Source organism: Anolis carolinensis, chromosome 3 (genome assembly GCF_035594765.1).
Source record: "Anolis carolinensis isolate JA03-04 chromosome 3, rAnoCar3.1.pri, whole genome shotgun sequence".
NCBI classification, from domain to species: domain Eukaryota; kingdom Metazoa; phylum Chordata; class Lepidosauria; order Squamata; family Dactyloidae; genus Anolis; species Anolis carolinensis.
The window spans coordinates 157130207-157152424 of NC_085843.1; the positions used below are offsets into that span (position 1 = coordinate 157130207).

General features: G+C 39.7%; 1 protein-coding gene across 5 annotated transcripts in view; it reads right to left on the bottom strand.

Moving 5' to 3' along the window:
- The window catches only part of grk5 (G protein-coupled receptor kinase 5), a 325889-nt gene that overhangs the window by 32078 nt on the left and 271593 nt on the right, over window positions 1–22218 (bottom strand). For all 5 annotated transcript variants that reach the window (XM_008119541.3, XM_062975644.1, XM_062975642.1 and 2 more), the window contains 4 exons: window positions 21335–21525; window positions 9806–9843; window positions 7605–7694; window positions 4048–4256 (listed from right to left, as the gene is read on the bottom strand). In XM_008119541.3, the coding sequence (XP_008117748.1) occupies window positions 4048–4256; window positions 7605–7694; window positions 9806–9843; window positions 21335–21525 (528 nt within the window). The remainder of the gene's footprint in view (window positions 1–4047; window positions 4257–7604; window positions 7695–9805; window positions 9844–21334; window positions 21526–22218) is intronic.

The following is a 22218-nucleotide window of genomic DNA, read 5'->3' on the forward strand; positions in this document are numbered from 1 at the left end:
AAACATTATAAAGAGGTGGCCAGTCTGCTTATTTAACCATCGCTCTATAAGACTGCCCTCCATCTTTGGGTCTCTCTGAGTGCTGGCTGTGGAGAGTGGCGGCACGTATATGTTATAAATAGTGGCAGCAAAAGTACTTAATTATTAATTGGTGGCAGCAAATAAATAAATAATATAATTTGGTGGCAGCAAACGGCTGCGTTCCTTGCATAAGACTCATCTCATATTGCCAATCCAGTAAATTTATAGACAACTGGAGATTCCAAATTTTAGTATTTGGAAATGTTAGTTAATAACTGCCACTCTCATCAAACATGCAGCCCACTATCTTCTGATATTAAACTGATGGAAAGCTCTTACCATCACAAAGTTCTTCCTAATGATAAATAAGAATCTCCATCCTTTAAATTTGAATCCACTGGTTCGTTTATGTCACCAAAAAGTAGATTCACACGTGTTTGGACTGCATTGATTAAAGTAAAAACATACTTAAGAGGAAAACAGAATACAAACCAGCCCAAAATAAATAAAAATATTTAGAAAGGCTGCAATACAGTTGTTTCTTTGTGTCCATTAGAGGGCAGCAGTAGAAAAGCTAATCTAGAGCACAGACAGTGTAAACATGAAATCTTTATATAGGTTAGCAAATTAACACATTACTTTAAAATCAGATAGATTGAATTAGGCCCTGGTTACACAGGCAACAGAAAATGTGGTGCTTCTGGGTTATTCTAACTGTTCAATCTGATTGTTTCTTTCTCTACTTATATTTTTTATAGGGAAGTTCTCTTGCTTGTTGAAATCCTAGAAACAAATTGACTAATGGTTCTGGAAAATTCTCCAGTTAAACTGTTTTCAAAGTGGGAAGAATATAAACAGAAAGGCAGTGCTGATGACACCGTGCCCACAAGCATGGTTTACTGAAGGTAAGAAATAGACTGGAGAGATTTTGGCAGACTTGGGTTTTGCCATTACAGTAGGGTCTATTTTTTGCTGGTCCTGGTCCACCAGTTTACAAAACGTATGAAGATACAGCTGTGAATGTATTCATTCCACTGTGTAGGAACAAGAGAACCACACATGGTAAAACTGAACAAATCTCCTTCATGTGTTAGTAATAACACCATGACCTTCACAGCCACAGGTGGAGATCATTTTGGAGTTGCTAACCAAAAGTGTGGAAAGGATTAGGATGAAATATTTTTGGTTAATCCCAAGTAGAGCAGACCCACTAAGTTAATCGTTGGAGGATTAGTCAACAGAGAGATGGCTCATCTCTCTATTAGTGTGTATGTGCCTTCAAGCCACCTGTTGACTTATGGAGAACTCAGGGAATTTCAGAGGGGTTTCTTATGCAAGAAATATTAAAGAATAGCATTGCCAGTCCCTTCCTTTGAAATATAACCTTGAGTACCTGGTATTCATTGATTATCTCCATTCAAGTACAAACCATAGCACACTAAGGACCCCACTTAGCTTCTAAGATCAGATAGGACCAGGGACCACTCTCCAACATTAGTACCGAAAGGGTTACAAATCAGTTTTTGGTCAACTTTAGATTCGGTTTGGTTATTTGGGATGCCGATTCAGAAAATTGCATTGGATAGACCACATCAACTCTAATTTCTGATACAGAACATACTCCATCCAGTAGTTGCCATCTGCTCGCACACAGAAAATCATAATTAATAATCTAGAGTTGATGTGGTCTATCCAATGCAATTTTCTGAATCAGCACCCCAAATAACCCCAGGAACAGGCCTGAAAATGAAGACACCAAAGCGCCCCCGCTTCCAGGTGCCATATAGAACAGCTCCGCTCAGGGGGAGGGAGGAGGAGAAGCAGCTATCAGGAGGCCTGTTATTAGGCCTTTTGTGGGTAATCAACCTCTCCTCTTCCAACATCCCCATTGACCCGGCACTATAAGAGGGTTTCACGAGACCAGTTCTCATTGTAACAGTATAGTAACGGTGAGGCCACGGACCATATTTTAATTCTTGGGGACCACTGGTTGTCCACGGACCACAGGTTGGGAACCACTGCTTTAGGGTTTTTAGGTTTTTCAGCATACTCTACTATGGATAAACAGGGTTTATACCAAGCATGGGCAAACTTCGGCCCAACAGGTGTTTTGTACTTCTAGAAATCCCAGTCATCTTACTGGCTGTTAGGAATTTGTGGGAGTTGAAGTCCAAACGAACTCCCGAAGTCTGGACCAAAGTTTGCCATGCCTGGTTTCGACCTTGGTTTTCCTGGCATCTCCTTGGCTCCCATCACTTCAGAAATGGCCATGGGTACCAGGACTAAGAATCCATTCACTGGGGCATTATGCTGTGGTCTCTGTTCTCATCCAGCCATCTCGCATATAATCCCACTGTGTTTCAACTGAGTTAATATTAACTTGAGATAACATTAATTTGGTCAAAACTAAACCTTGAAAGAACACCAACAGAAAACCTACACCCCTTCTGGTGCTTGGCCCCACACTTACTGAAGATTAAAATGTGATAGAAAGTGTCAAGTGTTTCCTATAAGAAGGCAACTTATGAGTTCCTGAAGGGCACACCTATTTATACAATTTATTGGCTGAAATCTTATAGGTTAGCGTATGTACCTTCTAGTCACCTGTCAGCCTATGGAACCCAACAATCAATTAAATTAATTAAATTGTTGAAAGATGAGTCAATACATAGGTAAATCCAGTTGACCCAGTGAGTCTACTTTATTCACAAGTAACAATAAGATTTAGGCAACTGTGTTATAGAACTACAAAAGAACCACCAAGAATGAGACATTTTACAATCAAAATAATTTGAAATGAGATTTACCACTCTGTTAATTGGATCCGACTGCCTGCCTGTACTGTTGGTCTAAGTGGGCAACATGTGTCTCAATGCATGAATTCGCTGCCACAGCTGTGATAGAGCAAATAAACCTCCTTAAAACAGAACTTCTCTATAAAACAAATTGTGATCTACCCACACATTATGTTTAAAAGTAGATTTGTGTTTCCACAAGTGCAAATCTACTTGTAAACAAAGCGTACCAGGAGCATCCAACCTTTTTTCAAAGGGAAAACACTTTTTGCCAGAGAATTAATTTCAGTCCGAAATACAGCATTTCAATATATACAATTGTATATACATACACATATTTTGTATATGTATGTACAATTGTATATACATATACACATATTTTAAAAGGAATCCCTGTGGCGCAGTGGGTTAAACCGCTGAGCTGCTGAACTTGCTGACTGAAAGGTCAGCAGTTCGAATTCGGGGAGTGGGGTGAACTCCGGCTGTTAGCCCCAGCTTCTGCCAACCTAGCAGTTCGAAAACATGCAAATGTGAGTAGATCAATAGGTACCACTCAAGCGGTAAGGTAATGGCGTTCCATTTGGTCATGCCAGCCACATGACCTTGGAGGTGTTTATGGAGAACGCCGGCTCTTTGGCTTAGAAATGGAGATCAGCACCAACCCCCAGAGTTGGACACGACTGGACTTAATGTCAGGGGAAAAGCTTTACCTTTACTATACACATATTTTACCGAAAGGGGAAAAATCAAATTTCAGTGAAAGAGGTGCAATCTCTGATACTAGAATTCACATTAATGCATACGAGAGCATGAGGCCAGTTGAAAAGAGTAACAAAGCTGGATGTTAACTGGGGTCAAAATCTGGAAAGGACCCACAGATACCACTATACTCAAATTGCACAGTACTCCCAAGAAACCTAAAGGCAGGTGACCGAAACCTCTTTCTCCCTCCTTTTCCAGTTGATGAAGGATATCCCTCAGAGAATAACTTGATCAAGGACCTCCCAAATTTTGGAGAGTGATTAAACTCTGAAACTGCCCCTTGCCTTGCATGTGCCCTGAAACTACACTCAGGAGTTTCTGAACACCACAATTTGATTACCTATTTTATGTTGTATTGTGAGACTAAAGAACCCCTTTGGATCAACCTTCTCTGCTAAACCATACCTCTACAATAAATTCTGATGATTATTTTTTGAGCCCCAAGTCTCAAAAAGGGGTTGCGCCTTACCATTTTACAGATAGACTTTGCTTCCTCGGTGAATTTATGGGAATACACCTCTTCCGTCTCCAGGACTCTCCTGTCAACCTCTTCTCGCTTCACCTTCTCTTTCCTTCCACGAAAAGGAGATTGGCCTGCAATCATTTCATAGATCAGGCAACCTAAACCCCAATAGTCAGGGCTAAGTGTATATCGTTGGTTGTTTAGGACTTCGGGAGCTGGAGAAGACAGAAAGACATGATCCATAAAAAACAGCAATTTCTATGTTGACGTTATCATACTGATGGTGAATCAACATTTGCCAGCCAGATTCAGAACCTTTGGAAAGTTACTTTTTTGAATACAACTTCTGAAATCCCTCCAACTAGCACAATTACTGCAAATCATCAGCATATGTTGATTGAGAGATTCTGGAAGTGTGAGTGTGTGTGTACACACACACACACTTTTTCAAGTTCTGGCTCAAGTTCAAAGAATTAAATAAATGATTCCATCTAGACTTTGGCTAAGAAGGTATGTTACAGCTACTACTAGGAGAGCCTTTTTAGCTCAATCCACCATACAGTTGTAATCAAGAGGTAAGGCGTTTATGTGGAGTGACTCATCAGGCAGTTAGGAATAATTTTCTGCATGTTACCCCATATTCTTATTTCCAGATGTTTTTATAAGCATGGAAGAAATTGCCCCCACCATCTGGTGAACTAAACTTAGAATTACATGAAGATACTAGTCAGGTGGAGTGATTTAATTCATTTCATATAGTAGAGGCTCGCTTATCCAACCTTTGTTCATCCAGCAGTCTGCCTTCACAGGACTGAACTTTTTATTCATTTAACTTCCATTTTATGCCATTCTATCTAGATTTGTAGTCATTTTTTTAGAAGTCAGTGTTTTTGTAGTCAATGTTTTCAATACATTGCAATGTTTTGGTGCTAAATTTGTAATTACAGTAGAGTTGTGCACGAAAAAATTTCCTTTGTTTCCTTCATGCTATTGTTTTGACCGTTCGTCTATACAAAACAAATGAAGACATTTTCGTAGGAAACGAGAGGAGACATGAAAATGAAAGCCACACAGTCATTGTGCTTGCTTTCATTTTTCTTTCATTTTGCCCCATAACAATAAGCAGGTACTGACAGGGGGCTGCTTTCCCATTACAGCTAATGTGTACCAATGGGTGTTAATAATATTAATATTAATAACGATAATTACTCTGGAACCCTAAGCTGAGTCTGAGAGAGGGCTGCTTCCCCATGACAGCTGATGTGTACCAATGGGTGTTAATAATAACATTAATATTAATAACCATAGTTATTCTGGGACCTAAGCTGAGTCTGAGAGAGGGCTGCTTCCCCATGACCATTGATATGTGCCAATGGTGTTAATAATAATAATAATAATAATAATAATATTAATAACAATGATACTCTGGGGAAGACCCAAACGTTTCAAAAGTTGGTGGGCTTAAAGGGGTCAAAATGCCCTCCATGTGTGGCGATTTTCACCCCTCTAACCCAAAAAACGAACCGGGGGGGGGGGGGCTTGGAAGCCCTTGCATTGCAGCCAATGGTCAAAAAAATTTTGGGGCTTTTTTGTTAGCGAGATGAAAATTCTGTTCGTATAGGCACCCCATTTTCGTTAGTGGAAACAAATACAAAAATGAGATGAAATGAATGAAACTACACAAAACAAACAGCAATTCCAAACAAAAGCACAACACTAAAATACAGTAATTATTACTACATAATGTTACCGTGTATTGAACTGCTTTTTTTGTCGATTTGTTGTAAAACATGATGTTTTGGTGCTTAATTTGTAAAGTCATAATGTAATTTGACATTTATAGGTTTTTCCTTAATCCCTCCTTATTATTCAACATTTTTGCTTATCCAATGTTCTGCCGGCTTGTTTATGTTGGATAAGTGAGACTACTGTATATTTAACTTTTGTTGTCTCAGAAAATATAGGATGAATGATCTTACACAGAAATATATACAAAATTCTGCTAAAACTATAGAATATGCAGACAAACAGAAAGACATATTTCTTTGGATCTCTTTTGCAAGTTCTTTACAATTTAGTCTATTGGAATCAGACCTCTTTCTCAAATTCATTATACCTTTAGAGAGTTAACATAGAGTAATGATAATATCAGTTCATTGTTTAACTGACTTTATGAAAAGTATCCCAGTCCACACTATGTCATTTAAATTAAAAGGAGCTGGTCACTGAAAAACCTTAAATTAGATTTAGTAACAATTTCACATAATTCTACTTTGACAATATTAGTTTTCCCCCACCAATGGCTTAAAATGAAAGCCATTATTTTGAGGTAGACAACTTTGATGTGTTAAGGAGAACCTGTCTTTCCCATCTTCAACCCATTACTGCATCAGTGCAATTCCACAGAAAACCACACTGCTGAAATTTGGTGGCAAATGCTAATTGTAAAGCGGGGTTTGTGGTATGTTGGCAAACTGCAAAAACAAGTGTCGCCTTTCAGTTTTAATTTGTTTGCCCATTTGCTGCTAAAATTCAACAGCATGTCTTTTGGAGGTTGGTGGGAATTTGAACCCACAAAAATAACCTGGAAGAACCACATGCAGCCTATTGACTATATCCCTACTTTTAAGAAATTAATCCACTGGGTTAAATCCTTGTGCTGACAGGACTGCTGACCGACAGGTCGGCAATTTAAATCCAGGGAGAGTGGGTGAACTCCCCCTGTTAGCTCCAGCTCCCCATGCAGGGACATGAGAAAAGCCTCCTACAAGGATGGTAAAACATCAAAACATTCAGGCATCCCCTGGGCAATGTCCTTGCAAACGGCCAATTCTCCCAGACCAGAAACAACTTGCAGTTTCTCAAGTCGCTCCTGACACGAAAAAAAGTAATTATCACTTGCTTTATTGGAAGGGCTTTGAAGACTGTTCAATAACAGTTTCCTAATGCCCACAAATAAGAAGCATAGCCAGGATATGAGCAAAATACTTTATTTCTTCTAACACTTGATTCCTTCTGAAATAATTCAGTTTGAGGACATGTAAAAATAATTGTTCCTATCAATATGGAATGTTGTTTCTGATAGTGAACGAATCCTCACATATTCACATTTGTAGTACAAACTGAACTACAATCCTGTTTTTGTAGTATCCACTCAAATACCACACACGAACACCATGTCTACTAATGACATTCCTCACAAATGCTTGTTCCATGCTACTGTAATTCTTATGAAGTTACTCTCAAATGATGGGAAACCAGGATCTTGGAAGTCAAACAGATTGCATTAAGTAAACATATGATAATCTGGAATCCAGGATCTTGGAAAAGGAACAGATTGCATTAAGTAAACATACGATAATCTGCACCATTTGGGGGAAGGGACGATATGGCTATTGTAACTTGTGTTTCAACTTATCAGAAGTTCACCCATAGAATCTTTTACCAGTTCTGCTTTATGCTTGGTTTGTTATGCATTATTATGCTTTGATTGCTTTGCAGAGTTTGAAACAGAAATATTCAGATTTCGTAAAAAGAAAACACAAGACACAAAAATCACGTACCCATATAACCAACTGTTCCTACCCGTCCACGGATTGATTCACCCTCGGGGATTTTAACAGCTAGCCCCAAATCAGAGATTCTGATGTGACCTAAAGTAGGAAGAAAAAAACAAGTATTAACTGTAGAACACAACAACTTTCTCCATTAAATGAACATTTATTCCTCTAGGACCAAAACAGTACCAGACCCAAAATGGAAAACTGATCAAAGGAATATGGGAAATGGCTTTCAATTAGGAGGCTGGACCAAATATCTTCCCCAATCTGCAAGACAATTGATCCTTTATAAAAGGGGAGGTAAATTTTTGAAATTTGGGAAACCGTCACAAATTTCCCAAATGTTCATCTTACCTTAAAGATAACACCCCACCCCCAAATTCCATCACTTTTAAAACAGTAACAAAAAGCCTTATAACATGTTTCTGGAACAGAATGCTCCAAGCAATTATGATAAATCGTGAAATTGCAATCTATAATGGAGCACCAATCCACATGAATTTAAGGAAAACTTTCTCTCCTTCATAAGATTCATCCAGGGTTTTGAATCCCTCACATAAATATAAGGAAACTGTGACCAAATATGTTGGCTTCACATCATATAAGACTTCCTAACTGACCTGATAAGCTCTGAATGGTACTATTTCTTGATGTTCTTGAACAGACTTCAACCACAGCTATTACTGAATCCACTTTACCGGAGATGCCAGTGATGAAGCTTGGGCAATTCCTCATGCAAATACACAGTCTATCATTGGGCTGTAGTGGAAGTCTATTCTGAAAAATGTGAGACTATCTTTTCCCAAAAGACCAGCAGACTGATCCAAGTTGTGATAATCTATTCTACCTGAGGCTGTGGTGTATAATGGGAAGTCTAGGAATTCTTTCAAATTAAAAAAAGCACACATTAGGGCTGTGCTTTCGGGGTAAACCTTGATCCGTTTCATGTCCCGGCTTTCAGTGGGGGCCCCCGATCCATTTTTTTGGGAGCCTCCCAAAATCAGGAGGGCAGATATCTGTTTTCATTCTGGGGTGCCAAAAGATCAGTTTTCTATTCGCCCATTATGGGGGGGGGGAGCTTCCCAGACTCCCCTTCCCATCATTTTAGGCATTGAAGCTTTTTTATTCTAGAGGAGAGGCACTCAGTTGCAGGCAGGTGAAGCTCTAAGGAGGCTTCTTACCTGTTTCTCTACCCTAGAGGAGAGGTGATCAGCTGCAGCCAGACACCTGTGCTTTCTCGGCCTACACACTACACACACACACACACACTCTTTCAAAGGCAAGGAGGCAAGTTCTCAGTCTTACTCTAGAGGAGGAGCTTGGCTGCAGGCAGGTGCGCACACTTTCTGGGCCTGCATGATGCACACAAACTCTCTCTTTCTAAGGCAAGGAGGCATGGAGTGCCACATGCTCACAAAAAGCAGAGGAGGTGACAGGATTGGCTTCCGCTTGCTTTTGTGTCGATATGATTTTCCTACAGGGAGGGGCTTTCCCATTACGTGCTCCCGACGGTAACGAAAGTAACAAAAGAACTGAGTTCCGTGCACAACTCTAATATATACATGCATATGTATGTGTGTATGTGTATCCCTTTCTCAAAACAAAACCCAGACAACTGCCATGCTGAATGATTAAGCCACATTACTCTGTATCAATTTTGTGATTGGAAATGCAGCAAAATTGTCCTGTATGCCTCAGTTTGGAATTTATAGGCAGAAAAAACCCCAAAAAACAGAGAGGCAAAATCTAAGACTAGCCAATTTTTCCTGAAGCAGAGAACATTCTATTTGCCTTTGTTTAGATGACAAATACAAAAATGTGAAGTGACGCGTTGTTATAGAAATTACTCTGAAAATGGGAATCAAATACATTTGGAAAGAAATGTGAGCCATCCAAATCTGGGTGCCATATTTATTTATTCTGGAAGTTTCCCAGAGTAATGGAAAAGACAATTTCATTGTCAGCTATGTTATCATTAACCTAACACACACTGCTTTTCATAATAGTGCTTTCTCTGCTTTCTCTATTGTCCCCATTGGCTAACGTTCTATCGTTTTCTCTTTCCCAAGATGAGAATTAGTTACTGCCAAGCCTCTCACCCAATGCAAATAAAGATTTCACCTTGTACAATATGATGCAGCACAACTAAACGTAAGCTACTTTACTGTGGAAGACGAGGCCTTGCCTATAGCACTCAGACTTACCATAATCATCTAACAGGATATTTTCTGGCTTCAAATCCCTAAAAAAGAAAGAAGGAAAAGGAGGGAGGAGAAGAGTGCAGTTATTGTGTGAAAGCTGCTTTGATAACATAGGAATAGCAAGACCTCAGAATGCTTCTTACTTCAAGCCATTAAACAGCAGGGAGCCAGCTTAACATGGTAAAGAATTCAGAAAGCCAATAAAAAAACATGATTTCGTGACAAAATGAAGGTCCTGATCCACAAAATAAAACAGCCTCCTCTGTTGGAACATATTCACTCACTTTATTAAACCTTGTTCCGGCAGGACTGCTGACCAACAAGTCGGCAGTTCGAAACTGGGGAGAGCATGTGAGCTCCCTCTGTCAGCTCCAGCTCCCCATACGGGAACATGAGAGAAGCCTCCCACAAGGATGGTAAAACATCAAACATCCGGGCATCCCCTAGGCAACGTCCTTGCAGACGGCCTATTCTTTCACACCAGAAGCGACTTGTAGTTTCTCAAGTTGCTCCTGACACACAAAAAAGCAGAAAATCAACTCATTTGAAATGTGCTGGAAAAGAGTTCTATAGATACGACGAACTGCTGAAAAGACAAAAGAGTGGGTCTTAGACTAAATCTAGGAATTTTTCCTAGAAGCAAAAATGGTTAAACTGAGGCGATTGTACTTTGGACATATCATGAGATGACGTGACTTGTTGGGAAAAAAATGCCTGGTAAACTGGAAAGTGGTATGAAACGAGGGAGGCACACATTGCTGGTGGATTGAGTTTGCCAAGGGATACACAGACCTAGATCTGCAAAACCCAACCAGGGCAGTTGATGACTGGGGATTGTGAAGCCTTTCATTCATAGGGTCGACTCGTCATAATTTGAACTCCACTTGGCAGCAAATAACAATGAACAGATATAATGGGGAGCTTGGTGGTTCATGTTGGTGCTATAGACATATCAATCATCACAATATTAGCATGCATTTCTCATCTAGTCTCCAGCAACAGTTGCAGGTTAGGGCCAGCCCAATGCATCTTGCTGCCTAAAATAAAGAACGACACGGCACACTTTTCTCTGTATAGAAGCTGACTGAAGTGCAAATTGGATATGGTAGCAGGCTTGTTTAAAGAAAAGGACACAGCTCTGTGCTTCATTAGAAGAGAATGGCCAAATGGCTCAGAAGGAACTGCCAAGAGATTGCTATGGTTGCTTCTCCTCCAGCATCTGATATCTGAGATGGTTGTATAAACTGGGTTCTGCTACAGATGTAATTGTATGCATAACAAAGGCAGACTCAAGTTCCTACTCAGCCAACACATTCATCTGACATCCTTAAGACAAGCCACAGACTCCTCTCACACGTCACAATCCCAGTGCTATTATTTCCCTTTAACCGCCATGGGTCCACCTACTGAATGATAGGGTTTGTAGTTTGGTAAGGTACAACAATGGTTCTCAACCTGTGGGTCTGCAGGTGTTTTGGCCTACAACTCCCAGAAATCTCAGCCAGTTTACCAGCTGATTTCTGGGTGTTGAAGTCAAAACATCTGGGAACCCACTGGTTGAGAACCACTGTCCTAGAGCTTTCTGTCTGATAATTCTAAATACAGTCTCTAAATTGAAAATTCAGTGTTTCTAGAACCCTGTCAGTTAAAGTGAAATAGTGCTATATGTCTGCAGTGTGGAAAAGCCACTGTCTTCGTAGAAGATATATAAACCCCATGATTTGATCCTGGGCTCATTAATATTTCAAGCATGTGTTCTACCATTATCCAAAAATCTTTTAACTATCTGGTGCAAATAGATAAAACATTAGTAAAAATGTTCATAGCATGCTTTTTAAATTTAATTTGGTCATTCCAATGTGGATATGTGGATTCTGAAAGGGCTAAATGCTGTCTTGACTGAGGTTTTTGCATTATATATGTTTTTGCCATTTGTATTCCTCCCTATGTTAACAGGTAGGTAAAAGGTAAAGGTTTCCCCCTGACATTAAGTCTACTTGTGTCCAATTGTGGAGGTTGGTGCTCATCCCCATTTCTAAGCCGAAGAGCCGGCATTGTCCGTAGACACCTCCAAAGTCATGTGGCCGGCATAACTGCATGGAACACCGTTATCTTCTCACCAGAGTGGTACCTATTGATCTACTAACATTTGCATGTTTTCAAACTGCTAAGTCAGCAGAAGCTGGGGCAACAGTGAGAGCTCACCCCACTTCCCGGATTCAAACAGTTGACCTTTCCATCAGCAAGTTCAGTAGCTCAGTGATTTAACCCACTGTGCCATTAGAGATATTAAAAATATTAAAGCCAATAAAGTTTAACCTACTGTGCCACTGGGGGCTCCAAATGATTTCTGACTTCTATTTGTGATTCTGTCTTCCTATGTGACTTTGTAGAAAATTAAATGCAGTCAGCCTTCTGTATCAATAGCTCTCAATCCATGGATTCAAATAACAACAGCTAGAAAATATTAAGGAGAAAAAAAATTCCAAAAAGCAAATCCGGATTTTCTCATGTACCAAGCAGTATACTGATGTGAAAGTGTAACCTGCTGTACCTTCCTGCCATTTAAAAGATTGCCAGTCTCTCTCTAGCACTCATGTTTTAAATCATTTGATGGATGTCATTATATATAATAGAACCTAAGCATCCATGGATTTTTGGTACCCATTGGAGGTCCTGGAACCCACTGGATACCAAAAGAGCCCATTGTAAATATCAAACAACATTTCCTATGCAGTCCTTCATGCTATAATCTGGAGTGTTTCCTTCACTGCATATGATTAAAATGCTCCATTAAAGAAATCTATCCTTCCCCTGCTCATATTCCTAGGGCAGAAGACAACATGTGGCATCCTTAGTAGATGCCAGAACACCAGCTATCAGTTCACTTTGCCACATTAATTTCCTATAATGACATTGAGCATTGTAGGAAATTAATGAATCAACTCAGCAAGCAGACCATATGTTTTGCATGCAGAAGAATCTGGGTTAAATTTGGAACATCTCTTTAAAAAAGGTTCAGAGAGATCCCTCCCTGAAACACTGAGCTGCTGGTAAAATGTAGCTCCAACCTGACGTGATTATAGGTTTTTGCTGGAGATCAAGCTGAGACCAGTGGTAATCACTTGAGAAAGAATGAGCTGTGTATATGTGAGAGCTCAGAAAAGCTTCTTCTTTGAACTATAGCTCCCAGAATCTCACCATGAGCATGACAAGTGGCAACTGTGATGTATAAATTCTGTGAGTTTTTAAAAAGAATGAACTTTTTCAAGGATTATTATTATTATTATTATTATTATTATTATTATTATTATTATTATTATTATTATTACTCCACTTTATCTCTCCTAAAGGGGACTCAAAGCTCTAGTACATGGTACTGTCTCTAACTAATGACTATAATAAAAGCCCATATTCTATTTTTTTAAAGTAGAAGTATTTCTATTTCTTCATAAAGTTGCTATTTTTAGGCAATGTATGCTCATTCCTCACAAAACCAATCTGATTTTATCTTTCACATACGCAGCCACTTGTCTACATAAAATGATGCAAGGTACTAGAGTAGTGAACCATGGCCACAAAATGCTCCCACTGTTATGACGTCTACAAAGCTTTTTAAACTTCACGATATGAAAATAAAGTGGAACAAGTCACCACACACAGATTTTGCCACAATGGAATTGGCTAACTATACTTCAGTTCAGCTGTTGGAAACCACCCTACACACAAGGGCACTCTTCTGGTATTTTAAACTTTTCCTGATATTTTAAATTACAGTACTTTCGAATCTTTTAAATTTTGCTGTTACTTGATAGGGAACTTAATGGTTTCCCCCCTGTTAATCAGGACAGAACATTTTTGTTTGTTCAAAATATATCATCCATGTTATTTATTATTACAAGCCAAGGCACATGTCCTAAGAACATTTTTGTTCCCTTCCTTTTGTTGATTTAAATCCCTATTGACCTCACATGATAAACTCCACAAGAAAAACCATTGGTAACAGGCTTACTTTTCAAACAAACAGTTCTGAGAAAATATGTGAAGGGCAAGAGGATGCAGGAAAAAATGGATGGCTTTATTTTAAATACTACTGCATGCTTATTCTCACAGTTAACAAAAAGAGTCATGCCTTTTCTCACTGTTAACAAAAAGAGTCATGCTTTCTCAGCATCCTTATCTTCATTCTAGTTTGAAACATTTCCTAGAAGAACCTAAATGGTATAAATTTCTTGCATTTTAGACATTAGAGTAGGCATTCAGTATCCATTAGGATTTGATTCCAGGACTCTCAGTGGATAACAAAATATGAAGAAACATATAACAGAGCAGTCTAATGGTACCCACAACTCAACAAGTGCTGGCAAGGTCCTGAAGATCTGTGAAACAGAGGGAGGCTACAGCAAGATATATCTACACATCAACATAGTATTCAGTGTGCTGTTTGTCATGGTTTGCAAAGGCACTGTGCTGTGTGTGTTAAATGGAAAATGAAGTGCATGAAGCCGATTAGCTGAGCCTGCATAGACCTGGGGACTGATTTGATACTGTTTCTGTTCTGCTGCTGCAGAACAAGTTTGGACAAGTTTTTCAGTGCTGACTGAGTACTGCTGGTGAGCAAAATGTGTCTTGGATAGTTTATTATCTTTAATATGAAGTTCAGATTTTTGCTTAAATCTCCTGACTGGCAAATACATTTCATTGGATCTCATGGTGCTGTGGAAAGATTTCCCACCACACCCTTTATCTGGTTTATATTATGGAGACGCTAAAACTGTTTTTAGTCACTGAAATGGGAAAAGGGAGCTACAATCTAGATATCTCTTTTCTTTCTCCTGCATGTCTGGGAACAGTTTTGTAGAGTTTTTAAATGTAATGATTTGGCACAGAATTATAGAATAATAGAAACCTAGAGTTGATAGGAACCATAAGGTTCATCTAATCCAACCTCCAACTATGCAGCAATATACAGTTTCAAGCACACTTGATAAGATAGCCATCCAAAGTTTGTATGAAAACATCCAAAGCAGTGGTTCTCAATCTTCCTAATGTCACGATCCTTTAATATAGTTCTTCATGTTGTGGTGACCCTCCAATCATAAAATTATTTTTGTTGCTACTTCATAACGGTCATTTTCCTATTGTTATGAATTGTAATGTAACTATCTGATATGTATTTTCATTCACTCGACTAAATTTGGCACAAATACCCAATATGTCCAAATTTGAATACTGGCGGGCTTGGGGGGGGGGATTGATTTTGCCATTTGGGAGTTGTAGTTGCTACAATCAAAGAGCATTCTGAATCCCACCAATGATGGAATTGAACCAAACTTAGCACACAGAACTCCCATGACCAAGAGAAAATACTGGAAGGGTATGGTGAGCATTGACTTTGAGTTTTGGAGTTGTAGTTCATTTACATCCAGCCTTCTCTGCCAAAGGGGTTCCTAAGACCATCAGAAATATGTGTTTTCTGATGGTCATTGGTGACCTTTCTGACATCCTCCTCACAACTTCTCCAGGTGTCTGGACCCCCAGGTTGAGAAACGCTGATCTAAAGGAATAGAGTCCATCCTCCTCCTGGGCAATGTATTCCACTGTCGAATAGTTTTATAGTAAAAATCGTCTTCCTAATGTTTAGGTGGAATCTCCTTTCTTGTTATTCAAATCAACTGCTTTGTATTCTAGTTTATTTCTGCTGTTTTGGAACAGAAGAAGATGTAGAACTTATCTTCTACATGGCAATCCTTCAGATATTTAAGGACAGCTATCATATCACCTCTCAGACTTCTCTTCTCCAAGCTAAACATATCAAGTTAACTTATTCCTTGTTAAGTCTGGGTTTACAGATCTTTGACCATCTTGACAATCCTTCTCTGGATATGTCTCAGTTTGTCAAAACCCTTCTTGATCTCAGTGTACGAAATGGACACAGCATTCTTAGTGAGATCTGATCAAGCAGAAGAGAGTGGCACGAATACTTCCCTCAATTGGGGCACTATCCTCCTGTTGATGCTGTCCAGAACTGTATTGTTTTTTTTTTTTTTTGCTGCCACATACATTGTCGACACATATTAACTTTGAAGTCTGCTAAGATCCCCAGATCCACTTGTGCTACTTTTAAGCTAAGTATTACCCATCCTACATTGGTGCTGTTCATTTTTCCTGCCTAAATGTAGTACATTTATCCCTGTGAAATTCTTTTTAGTTTTGGTCCAGATCTCCAATCTTTTATGGTTCTTTTAAATTCTTATCCTGTCATCTGGGTTATTAACTACCATCTGAGAATTTCATAAGCATGCCATGTAGAGAGGAAAAAATATTTTTTAAAAATAGTAGCACATGATCCAAATCAATTTTTCTCCTTTGAGAAAGGAAAAGAGCATCAGGCAAACTGGTACAAATTTGTTTGAACTTTTAAAAATTGCCTATTCATTCATGCTGTGGTCTTTCATAAATGAGATTTATTAAAAATGATGTGGAATTGATGTCAAGAACTTTGGGGAGAAACAAGAATAGAATCTTATCTCTAGGGACAATTCCCCAGAAAAGAAGCTTTCTTGATATCTAATGTAAACTATAGTGAAATCTTCTAAGTACACACATAGAGTCTAAATTCCAAAATGGACCCCAGAGAAATAAAAGGCAGTACTATTTATCATTATAGCCACTTGATTAGAACTGGAGTATGATAAAACTTTCCCACGTTGTAACATGAAACTGAATTTTATTTTAATGGGGATGTTGATGGTATTTCCCTAGTTTGCCACTAAATCTTCAGAAAGATTTCTTCAGAAAGAAAGGCCAAGTTGATGGATGGTTTATTTGCTTGGCTTAGTAGAGTTCACTGTGAGATGTAAGGGCTTGTAATTTCCATAATAGGACAAATTAATTTCAGGAGTCACTTGTGATCCATGTCTGTAACTAGAGACTGGTTGTATTTATGCATCTTCTCCCAGTTTATATTTATCAGCTGAGGCTGTAGCTGGACATTACCAACTATTTATGCCCTGGTAGTTACCCATATTGAACTACTGTAAACGGTGTACGTGTACAGCAGTCCTTGAAGGCGATTTGTAAATTGCAGTTACTCCAGAATATGACTGTGTGGCAGGTACCTGTAACGTCATGTCATGGTCATATTATGCATTGACTTTGCAAATTGATTTTCAGTTGATTCCAAACTGAATGCTGATTTTAACCTTGAAAGGTCCTTTACTTTCACTCCCATGTGGATGGGGGATGTCACCTCATCCCCACCCTGCAAGGCCTTTTCACTTGAGATTGTTCATACACTATGGGCCCATCTACATAGGCCACATATGACGATGCTTGACAACTGGCAGGTCTCTGCACTGCATGGAGCATGGAAATACTGCCAGTCTCTTTTGGTGTGAGAGAATGGCCATCTACAGAGATGTTTCCCAGGGTGCGCCCCAAATGTGTTACCATCCTGCTGGGAGGTTTCTCTCATGTCCCCGCAAGCTAGAGCTGATAGACGGGAGCTCATCCCATCTCGTGGATTTGAACCGGCAAGCTTCAGGTCAGCAACCCAACCTTCAGGTCTGTAGTCCAGCTAGCACAAGGGTTTAACCCATGAGTCACTGCATGGTGCTGAGTTGCACTAGTGGTTGGAAAGAGTCCACATGGCTCAGAGGCAATGATACTGGTTTGGTGTCACTGGATCTCCACATTTATCTTCCATCTCTTGTTCCTGGCTTAGCCAGAGCATTGGCAGTTGGGATAGTGGAAGGGCCTGAGCATAATGGAGCTGTATCAGCTTCTTCTCTCCAGTTGCCATATAACCCATTTTTCTTGATCCATCCATGTTCTCTGTCTCCAGATGTTTTGGACTAACTCCCAGGAGCCCCTGCTAGTATAGCCTCTACTCAGAGATTTTGGGAGACTGTCAAAACAGATGGTGGGTTGAAAACCACTGGCATAAATCAAGAAGCCAAGGGCTAATCCTAATATTAGTAACTATCAAGTAAGGGCAGCATACATGGGGTTCCCAGTTTGTCTCTCAACTAACCACTCGCCGGACTCTGACCTGCTTAACTTTCTGCAAAGTGGCTGCATCATAGCTTTGCCTTCAAGACTATTTTGACCACGATGTGCTGTTAGCCATCACAATAGTGGAAATATAGTTCAATGGGTTTGGAGGGCTACTCTACTGATTTCGAAGGCTACTCCATTCCCCCTTACAGAAATGTATTCATTTATTTAGGATATTTTTATCCCATCTTTCTCTGCAACACAGACCCAAGGTGGCTTACAAGCCGAATACAAACATTAAAATCCATCAATCAGGAAAACAAAATAAATAAAAACGAGATTAAACAACAATCAATAAAATCTCACATTTCAGAAAAAACCATAGCCTCCTCCCCCAAATATTCCTCATCCATCCCGATCATAAAATCCCCAGCTCCTACCATGGCTCAATTAAAGGCCTTGTTAAATAAGGAAGTCTTGACCCCCTTCCTAAAGCTGAGCAAAGATGGGGCAGCCCTTAGTTCTTCAGGGAGGGAGCTCCAGAGAGCTGGGGCTGCACCCGAGATGGAGCCTTCTTTAGTTATGTGTAAATGCATACTGGTGGGGGCTTGTGTGGCGATTCGAGTTTCCCCACTTGATCTAAGTTCATGTCTGGAATGTATTGGGCAGGGGGGGCATGATGGCCCTGGTAGGCTGGACCGAAGCCGTATAAGGCTTTATAGGTGATGACCAGCACCTTGAATTGAAGCCGGAAATGGACAGGCAACAAAAGCTTGAGGATAGGCATAGTACGCTCCCTGAAGCTAGCACCTGCCTGAAATAAAGACAGGCACATCATTCTTGCTTCTGATAAGCATGTGAACTAATTCTTCTTGCAAAAAAACCTCCAAGGTCAAGTGGTCGGCATGACTGAATGGAGCACTGTTACATTCCCACCGGAGCGGTACCTATTGATCTACTCACATTTACATGTTTTCGAACTGCTAGGTTGGCAGAAGCTGGGGCTAACAGCAGGAGCTCACTCCACTCCCTGGATTTGAACCGCCGACCTTTTGGTCAGCAAATTCAGCAGCTCAGCTGTTTAATCTGCTGCGCCATCAGGAGCTCAGATACTAGTTTTACGTAATGATAATTTGGCCAATTCAAAAGCTTCATCCTGCAACGTCCACTGTATTAGCAATGGAGCTTCCACAGAAGGATAAATTAGGGAGCTTCCTAATATATATTTCAGGCTTTAAATAAATTATATAGAGAATAGAAAGTACAACAAAATTCTTGTCTTTCAAGAGTATTGTTCCACCTTCATGGAGTGACTCCCATACCTTCCTTTTGCCATATTCTTTCAAGTAACTGCTTTCTAAAGAAGAACTTCCCTGAATTCACGAGTATGACAGGAAAATAGAACGTAAATCAATATTATGGTTGTGATGACAAAGTTAATGCCCAAAATTTGACAACAGGCATGGACCATTTGAATGATTTAAGCAATAGTCTAATTTTTTTTTTAAAAAAAATTAAAAAAATTAAAAAAATTTTTAAAAAAATACACTATTTTCCCATAAATCATGCTCCTGAGGCAGTGCCATATCATTCGTCTGCTTATATACCGAAAGTAGTATAAGATGCCAGTAATATTATTCTCAGAAGAAAGGAGACACACATAAAGACAAATATTGTATTGGAGTTCAATGTCCTGGTTATGTATAAAGTATAGGCAATGGACATCATGAAGATGGGTTTAGTATCCGGCCCCCCCCCCCCCCCCCAAAAGGCATAGAAGCAGGTCTGGTTTACAAGAATAGATTGACTGATATACACAAGCAGAGAAATCATTGTAATACAGAAGTTGTCACCATAGCTTATGGGGCACTGTTTTGAGTTTAAATTGTTGTTTTATACTGTATGCTATTGGTTTTACTTTTTGCATTGTACTGTGTGTTTATTTTATGCGTTGTTTTAGGCACTTTGTGTCACATGCAAGCTGCCCTGAGTCCCTTTGGGGAGATGAAGGTGGGATACAAAAATATAATAATAATAATAATAATAATAATAATAATAATAATAATAATAATAATTATTATTATTATTATTATTATTGGAGCCCCCAATGGTGCAGTGGGTTAAATCACTGAGCTGCTGAACTTGCTGACTGAAAGGTTAGCAGTTCAAATCCAGGGAGCGGAGTAAACTCCCACTGTTAGCCCCAGCTTCTGCCAATCTAGCAGTTTGAAAACATGCAAATGTGAATAGATCAATAGGTACTGCTCAGGCGCGAAGGTAATGGCGCTCCATGCAGTCATGCTGGCCACATGACCTTGGAGGTGTCTACGGACAATGCCGGCTCTTTGGCTTAGAAATAGAGATAAGCAACAACCCCCAGAGTAGGACACGACTGGACATAATGTCAGGGAAAAACCATTACCTTTACCTTGTTGTTATTATTATAATGCAGTCTTGTGCGGACTGCATTGACCTCAAACTTTGGATAAGGAAAATAGCTTGTAAAAGCAGGGTGATAGTGTTCAGCCATAGGAATCATAGTGAAAAAAGACACTTTTCCCATCTTGGGGCAAGCAATCACTTGTTGGAATGCCCATATCATAGTGCAAAAAAGATCACTGAAGACCAAAAGGCAGCATATTAGAGAGATTCTTACTTGACTCATTTTCTGTACATGTAAGTTTAGGGGAGCTTTTCAAGTATGTGAAATACACTGCCTATCTTGGATTCTTCTACAGTAGAGTCTCACTTATCCAACATAAACGGGCCAGCAGAATGTTGGATAAGCAAATAATAAGGAGGGATTAAGGAAAAGCCTATTAAACATCAAATTACATTAAGATTTTACAAATTAAGCACCAAAACATCATGTTATACAACAAATTTGACAGAAAAAGAAGTTCAATATGCAGTAGTGCTATGTAGTAATTACTTTATTTACGAATTTAGCACCAAAATATCATGATGTATTGAAAACATTGACTACAAAAATGCGTTAGATAATCCAGAACATTGGATAATTGAGTGTTGGATAAGTGAGACTCTACTGTATTTAGAAAAATAAAACATTTCCCATCTTTCTGTCTATAGCAGTGATTCTGAACCTGTGGGTCCCCAGATGTTTTGACTTTCAACTACCAAAAATCCTAACAGCTGGTAAACTGGCTGAGATTTCTGGGAGTTGTAGGCCAAAACACTTTGGTACCCATAGGTTGAGAACCACTCGTCTATAGAGTACGTACTTTAACACTGAGCAATACTTCCTTACATAGGTCCTCCATGGCAGGAACACTGTGGGCATATGAGCCCACATATCTGAATATGTTTATTGTGAACAGACTACCGCAGTTACTGGAGCTTTAAACAGATGTCCCAGCTCTTTTTCTCCAAAGCTGCTTTATAAAAATACAATGGAAACTGAAATTGAGCAACTTGGGAATATCTACAGGTGGAAACATCACATTTGGATCACAATAAGTTCTTTGCAAAGAATACTTGCCCCAAAGTTTGTGAAGACATTTGAACAGCATTTACCTGTATACAGTGTTTTCTCTATGCAAATCTTCTAAGCCGCAAAGGATCTCAGCAGCATAAAACAAAGCTCTTTCTTCCTCAAAGCCTGGATTTCCCATATTATAGATGTGGAACTTCAAGTCACCTCCATTCATTATGGTTAGAACTAAACAGAGTGCATCCTTTGTTTCATAGGCATAGGCTAAGTTGACCTAGAAAGGCAATGAGGACAGTTCAAGAATATGAAAATCATTGATGAATACTTATCTATTGCTGCAAGAGGAATGAAATAAGGCATTATTGCCTGTCTGGTGTGGAGGGGAGGAGGTTAGTCATAACATCAACGGTGTTCAAGGTCATTGATTTATGGCGGCGCCTTGCAAGGTCCTCTTCTATCCTCTCGTCTGCTGTTCCAGGGGAGCCAACCACAATGTCCTCCCACTCGGACCTACTGTCCATCCCGATTTAGTAGTTTCGGTAGATTTGGTAGATTACTTGAATGCCTTATAAGCACTTAGGAATAAGACAAGTCCGGCAGCTTGCTCCAAGCCTTGCTGTGCGAGTCGCACTCCGTATAGTGTTCTATCAGTCTAGTTACGCGTATCCAGTCTGATCTGCCATAATGGAGCGGGTCCGCAGCGCACAAGATGGTATTTGCTACCCGGCTCCGTTCGCCCCACGGCGCTCCTAGAACAGCCAAACGGGGGTCAGCACGACAGGATACTGGACTCTCGCGTTCGGCCACGAAGGATTTCGCCGGGTTAAGATTGATTCAGTTGATTCGGTTAGTAAGATTCAGTTGTTTCAGTTAGTAAAATAAGTTAAGTCCAGTTGTTGTGTTGGGAGGCTGTTAGCCTTACGACTGAGCCGCTCAGCTATCCACTTCTCTCTGCTGGAAATTTCCT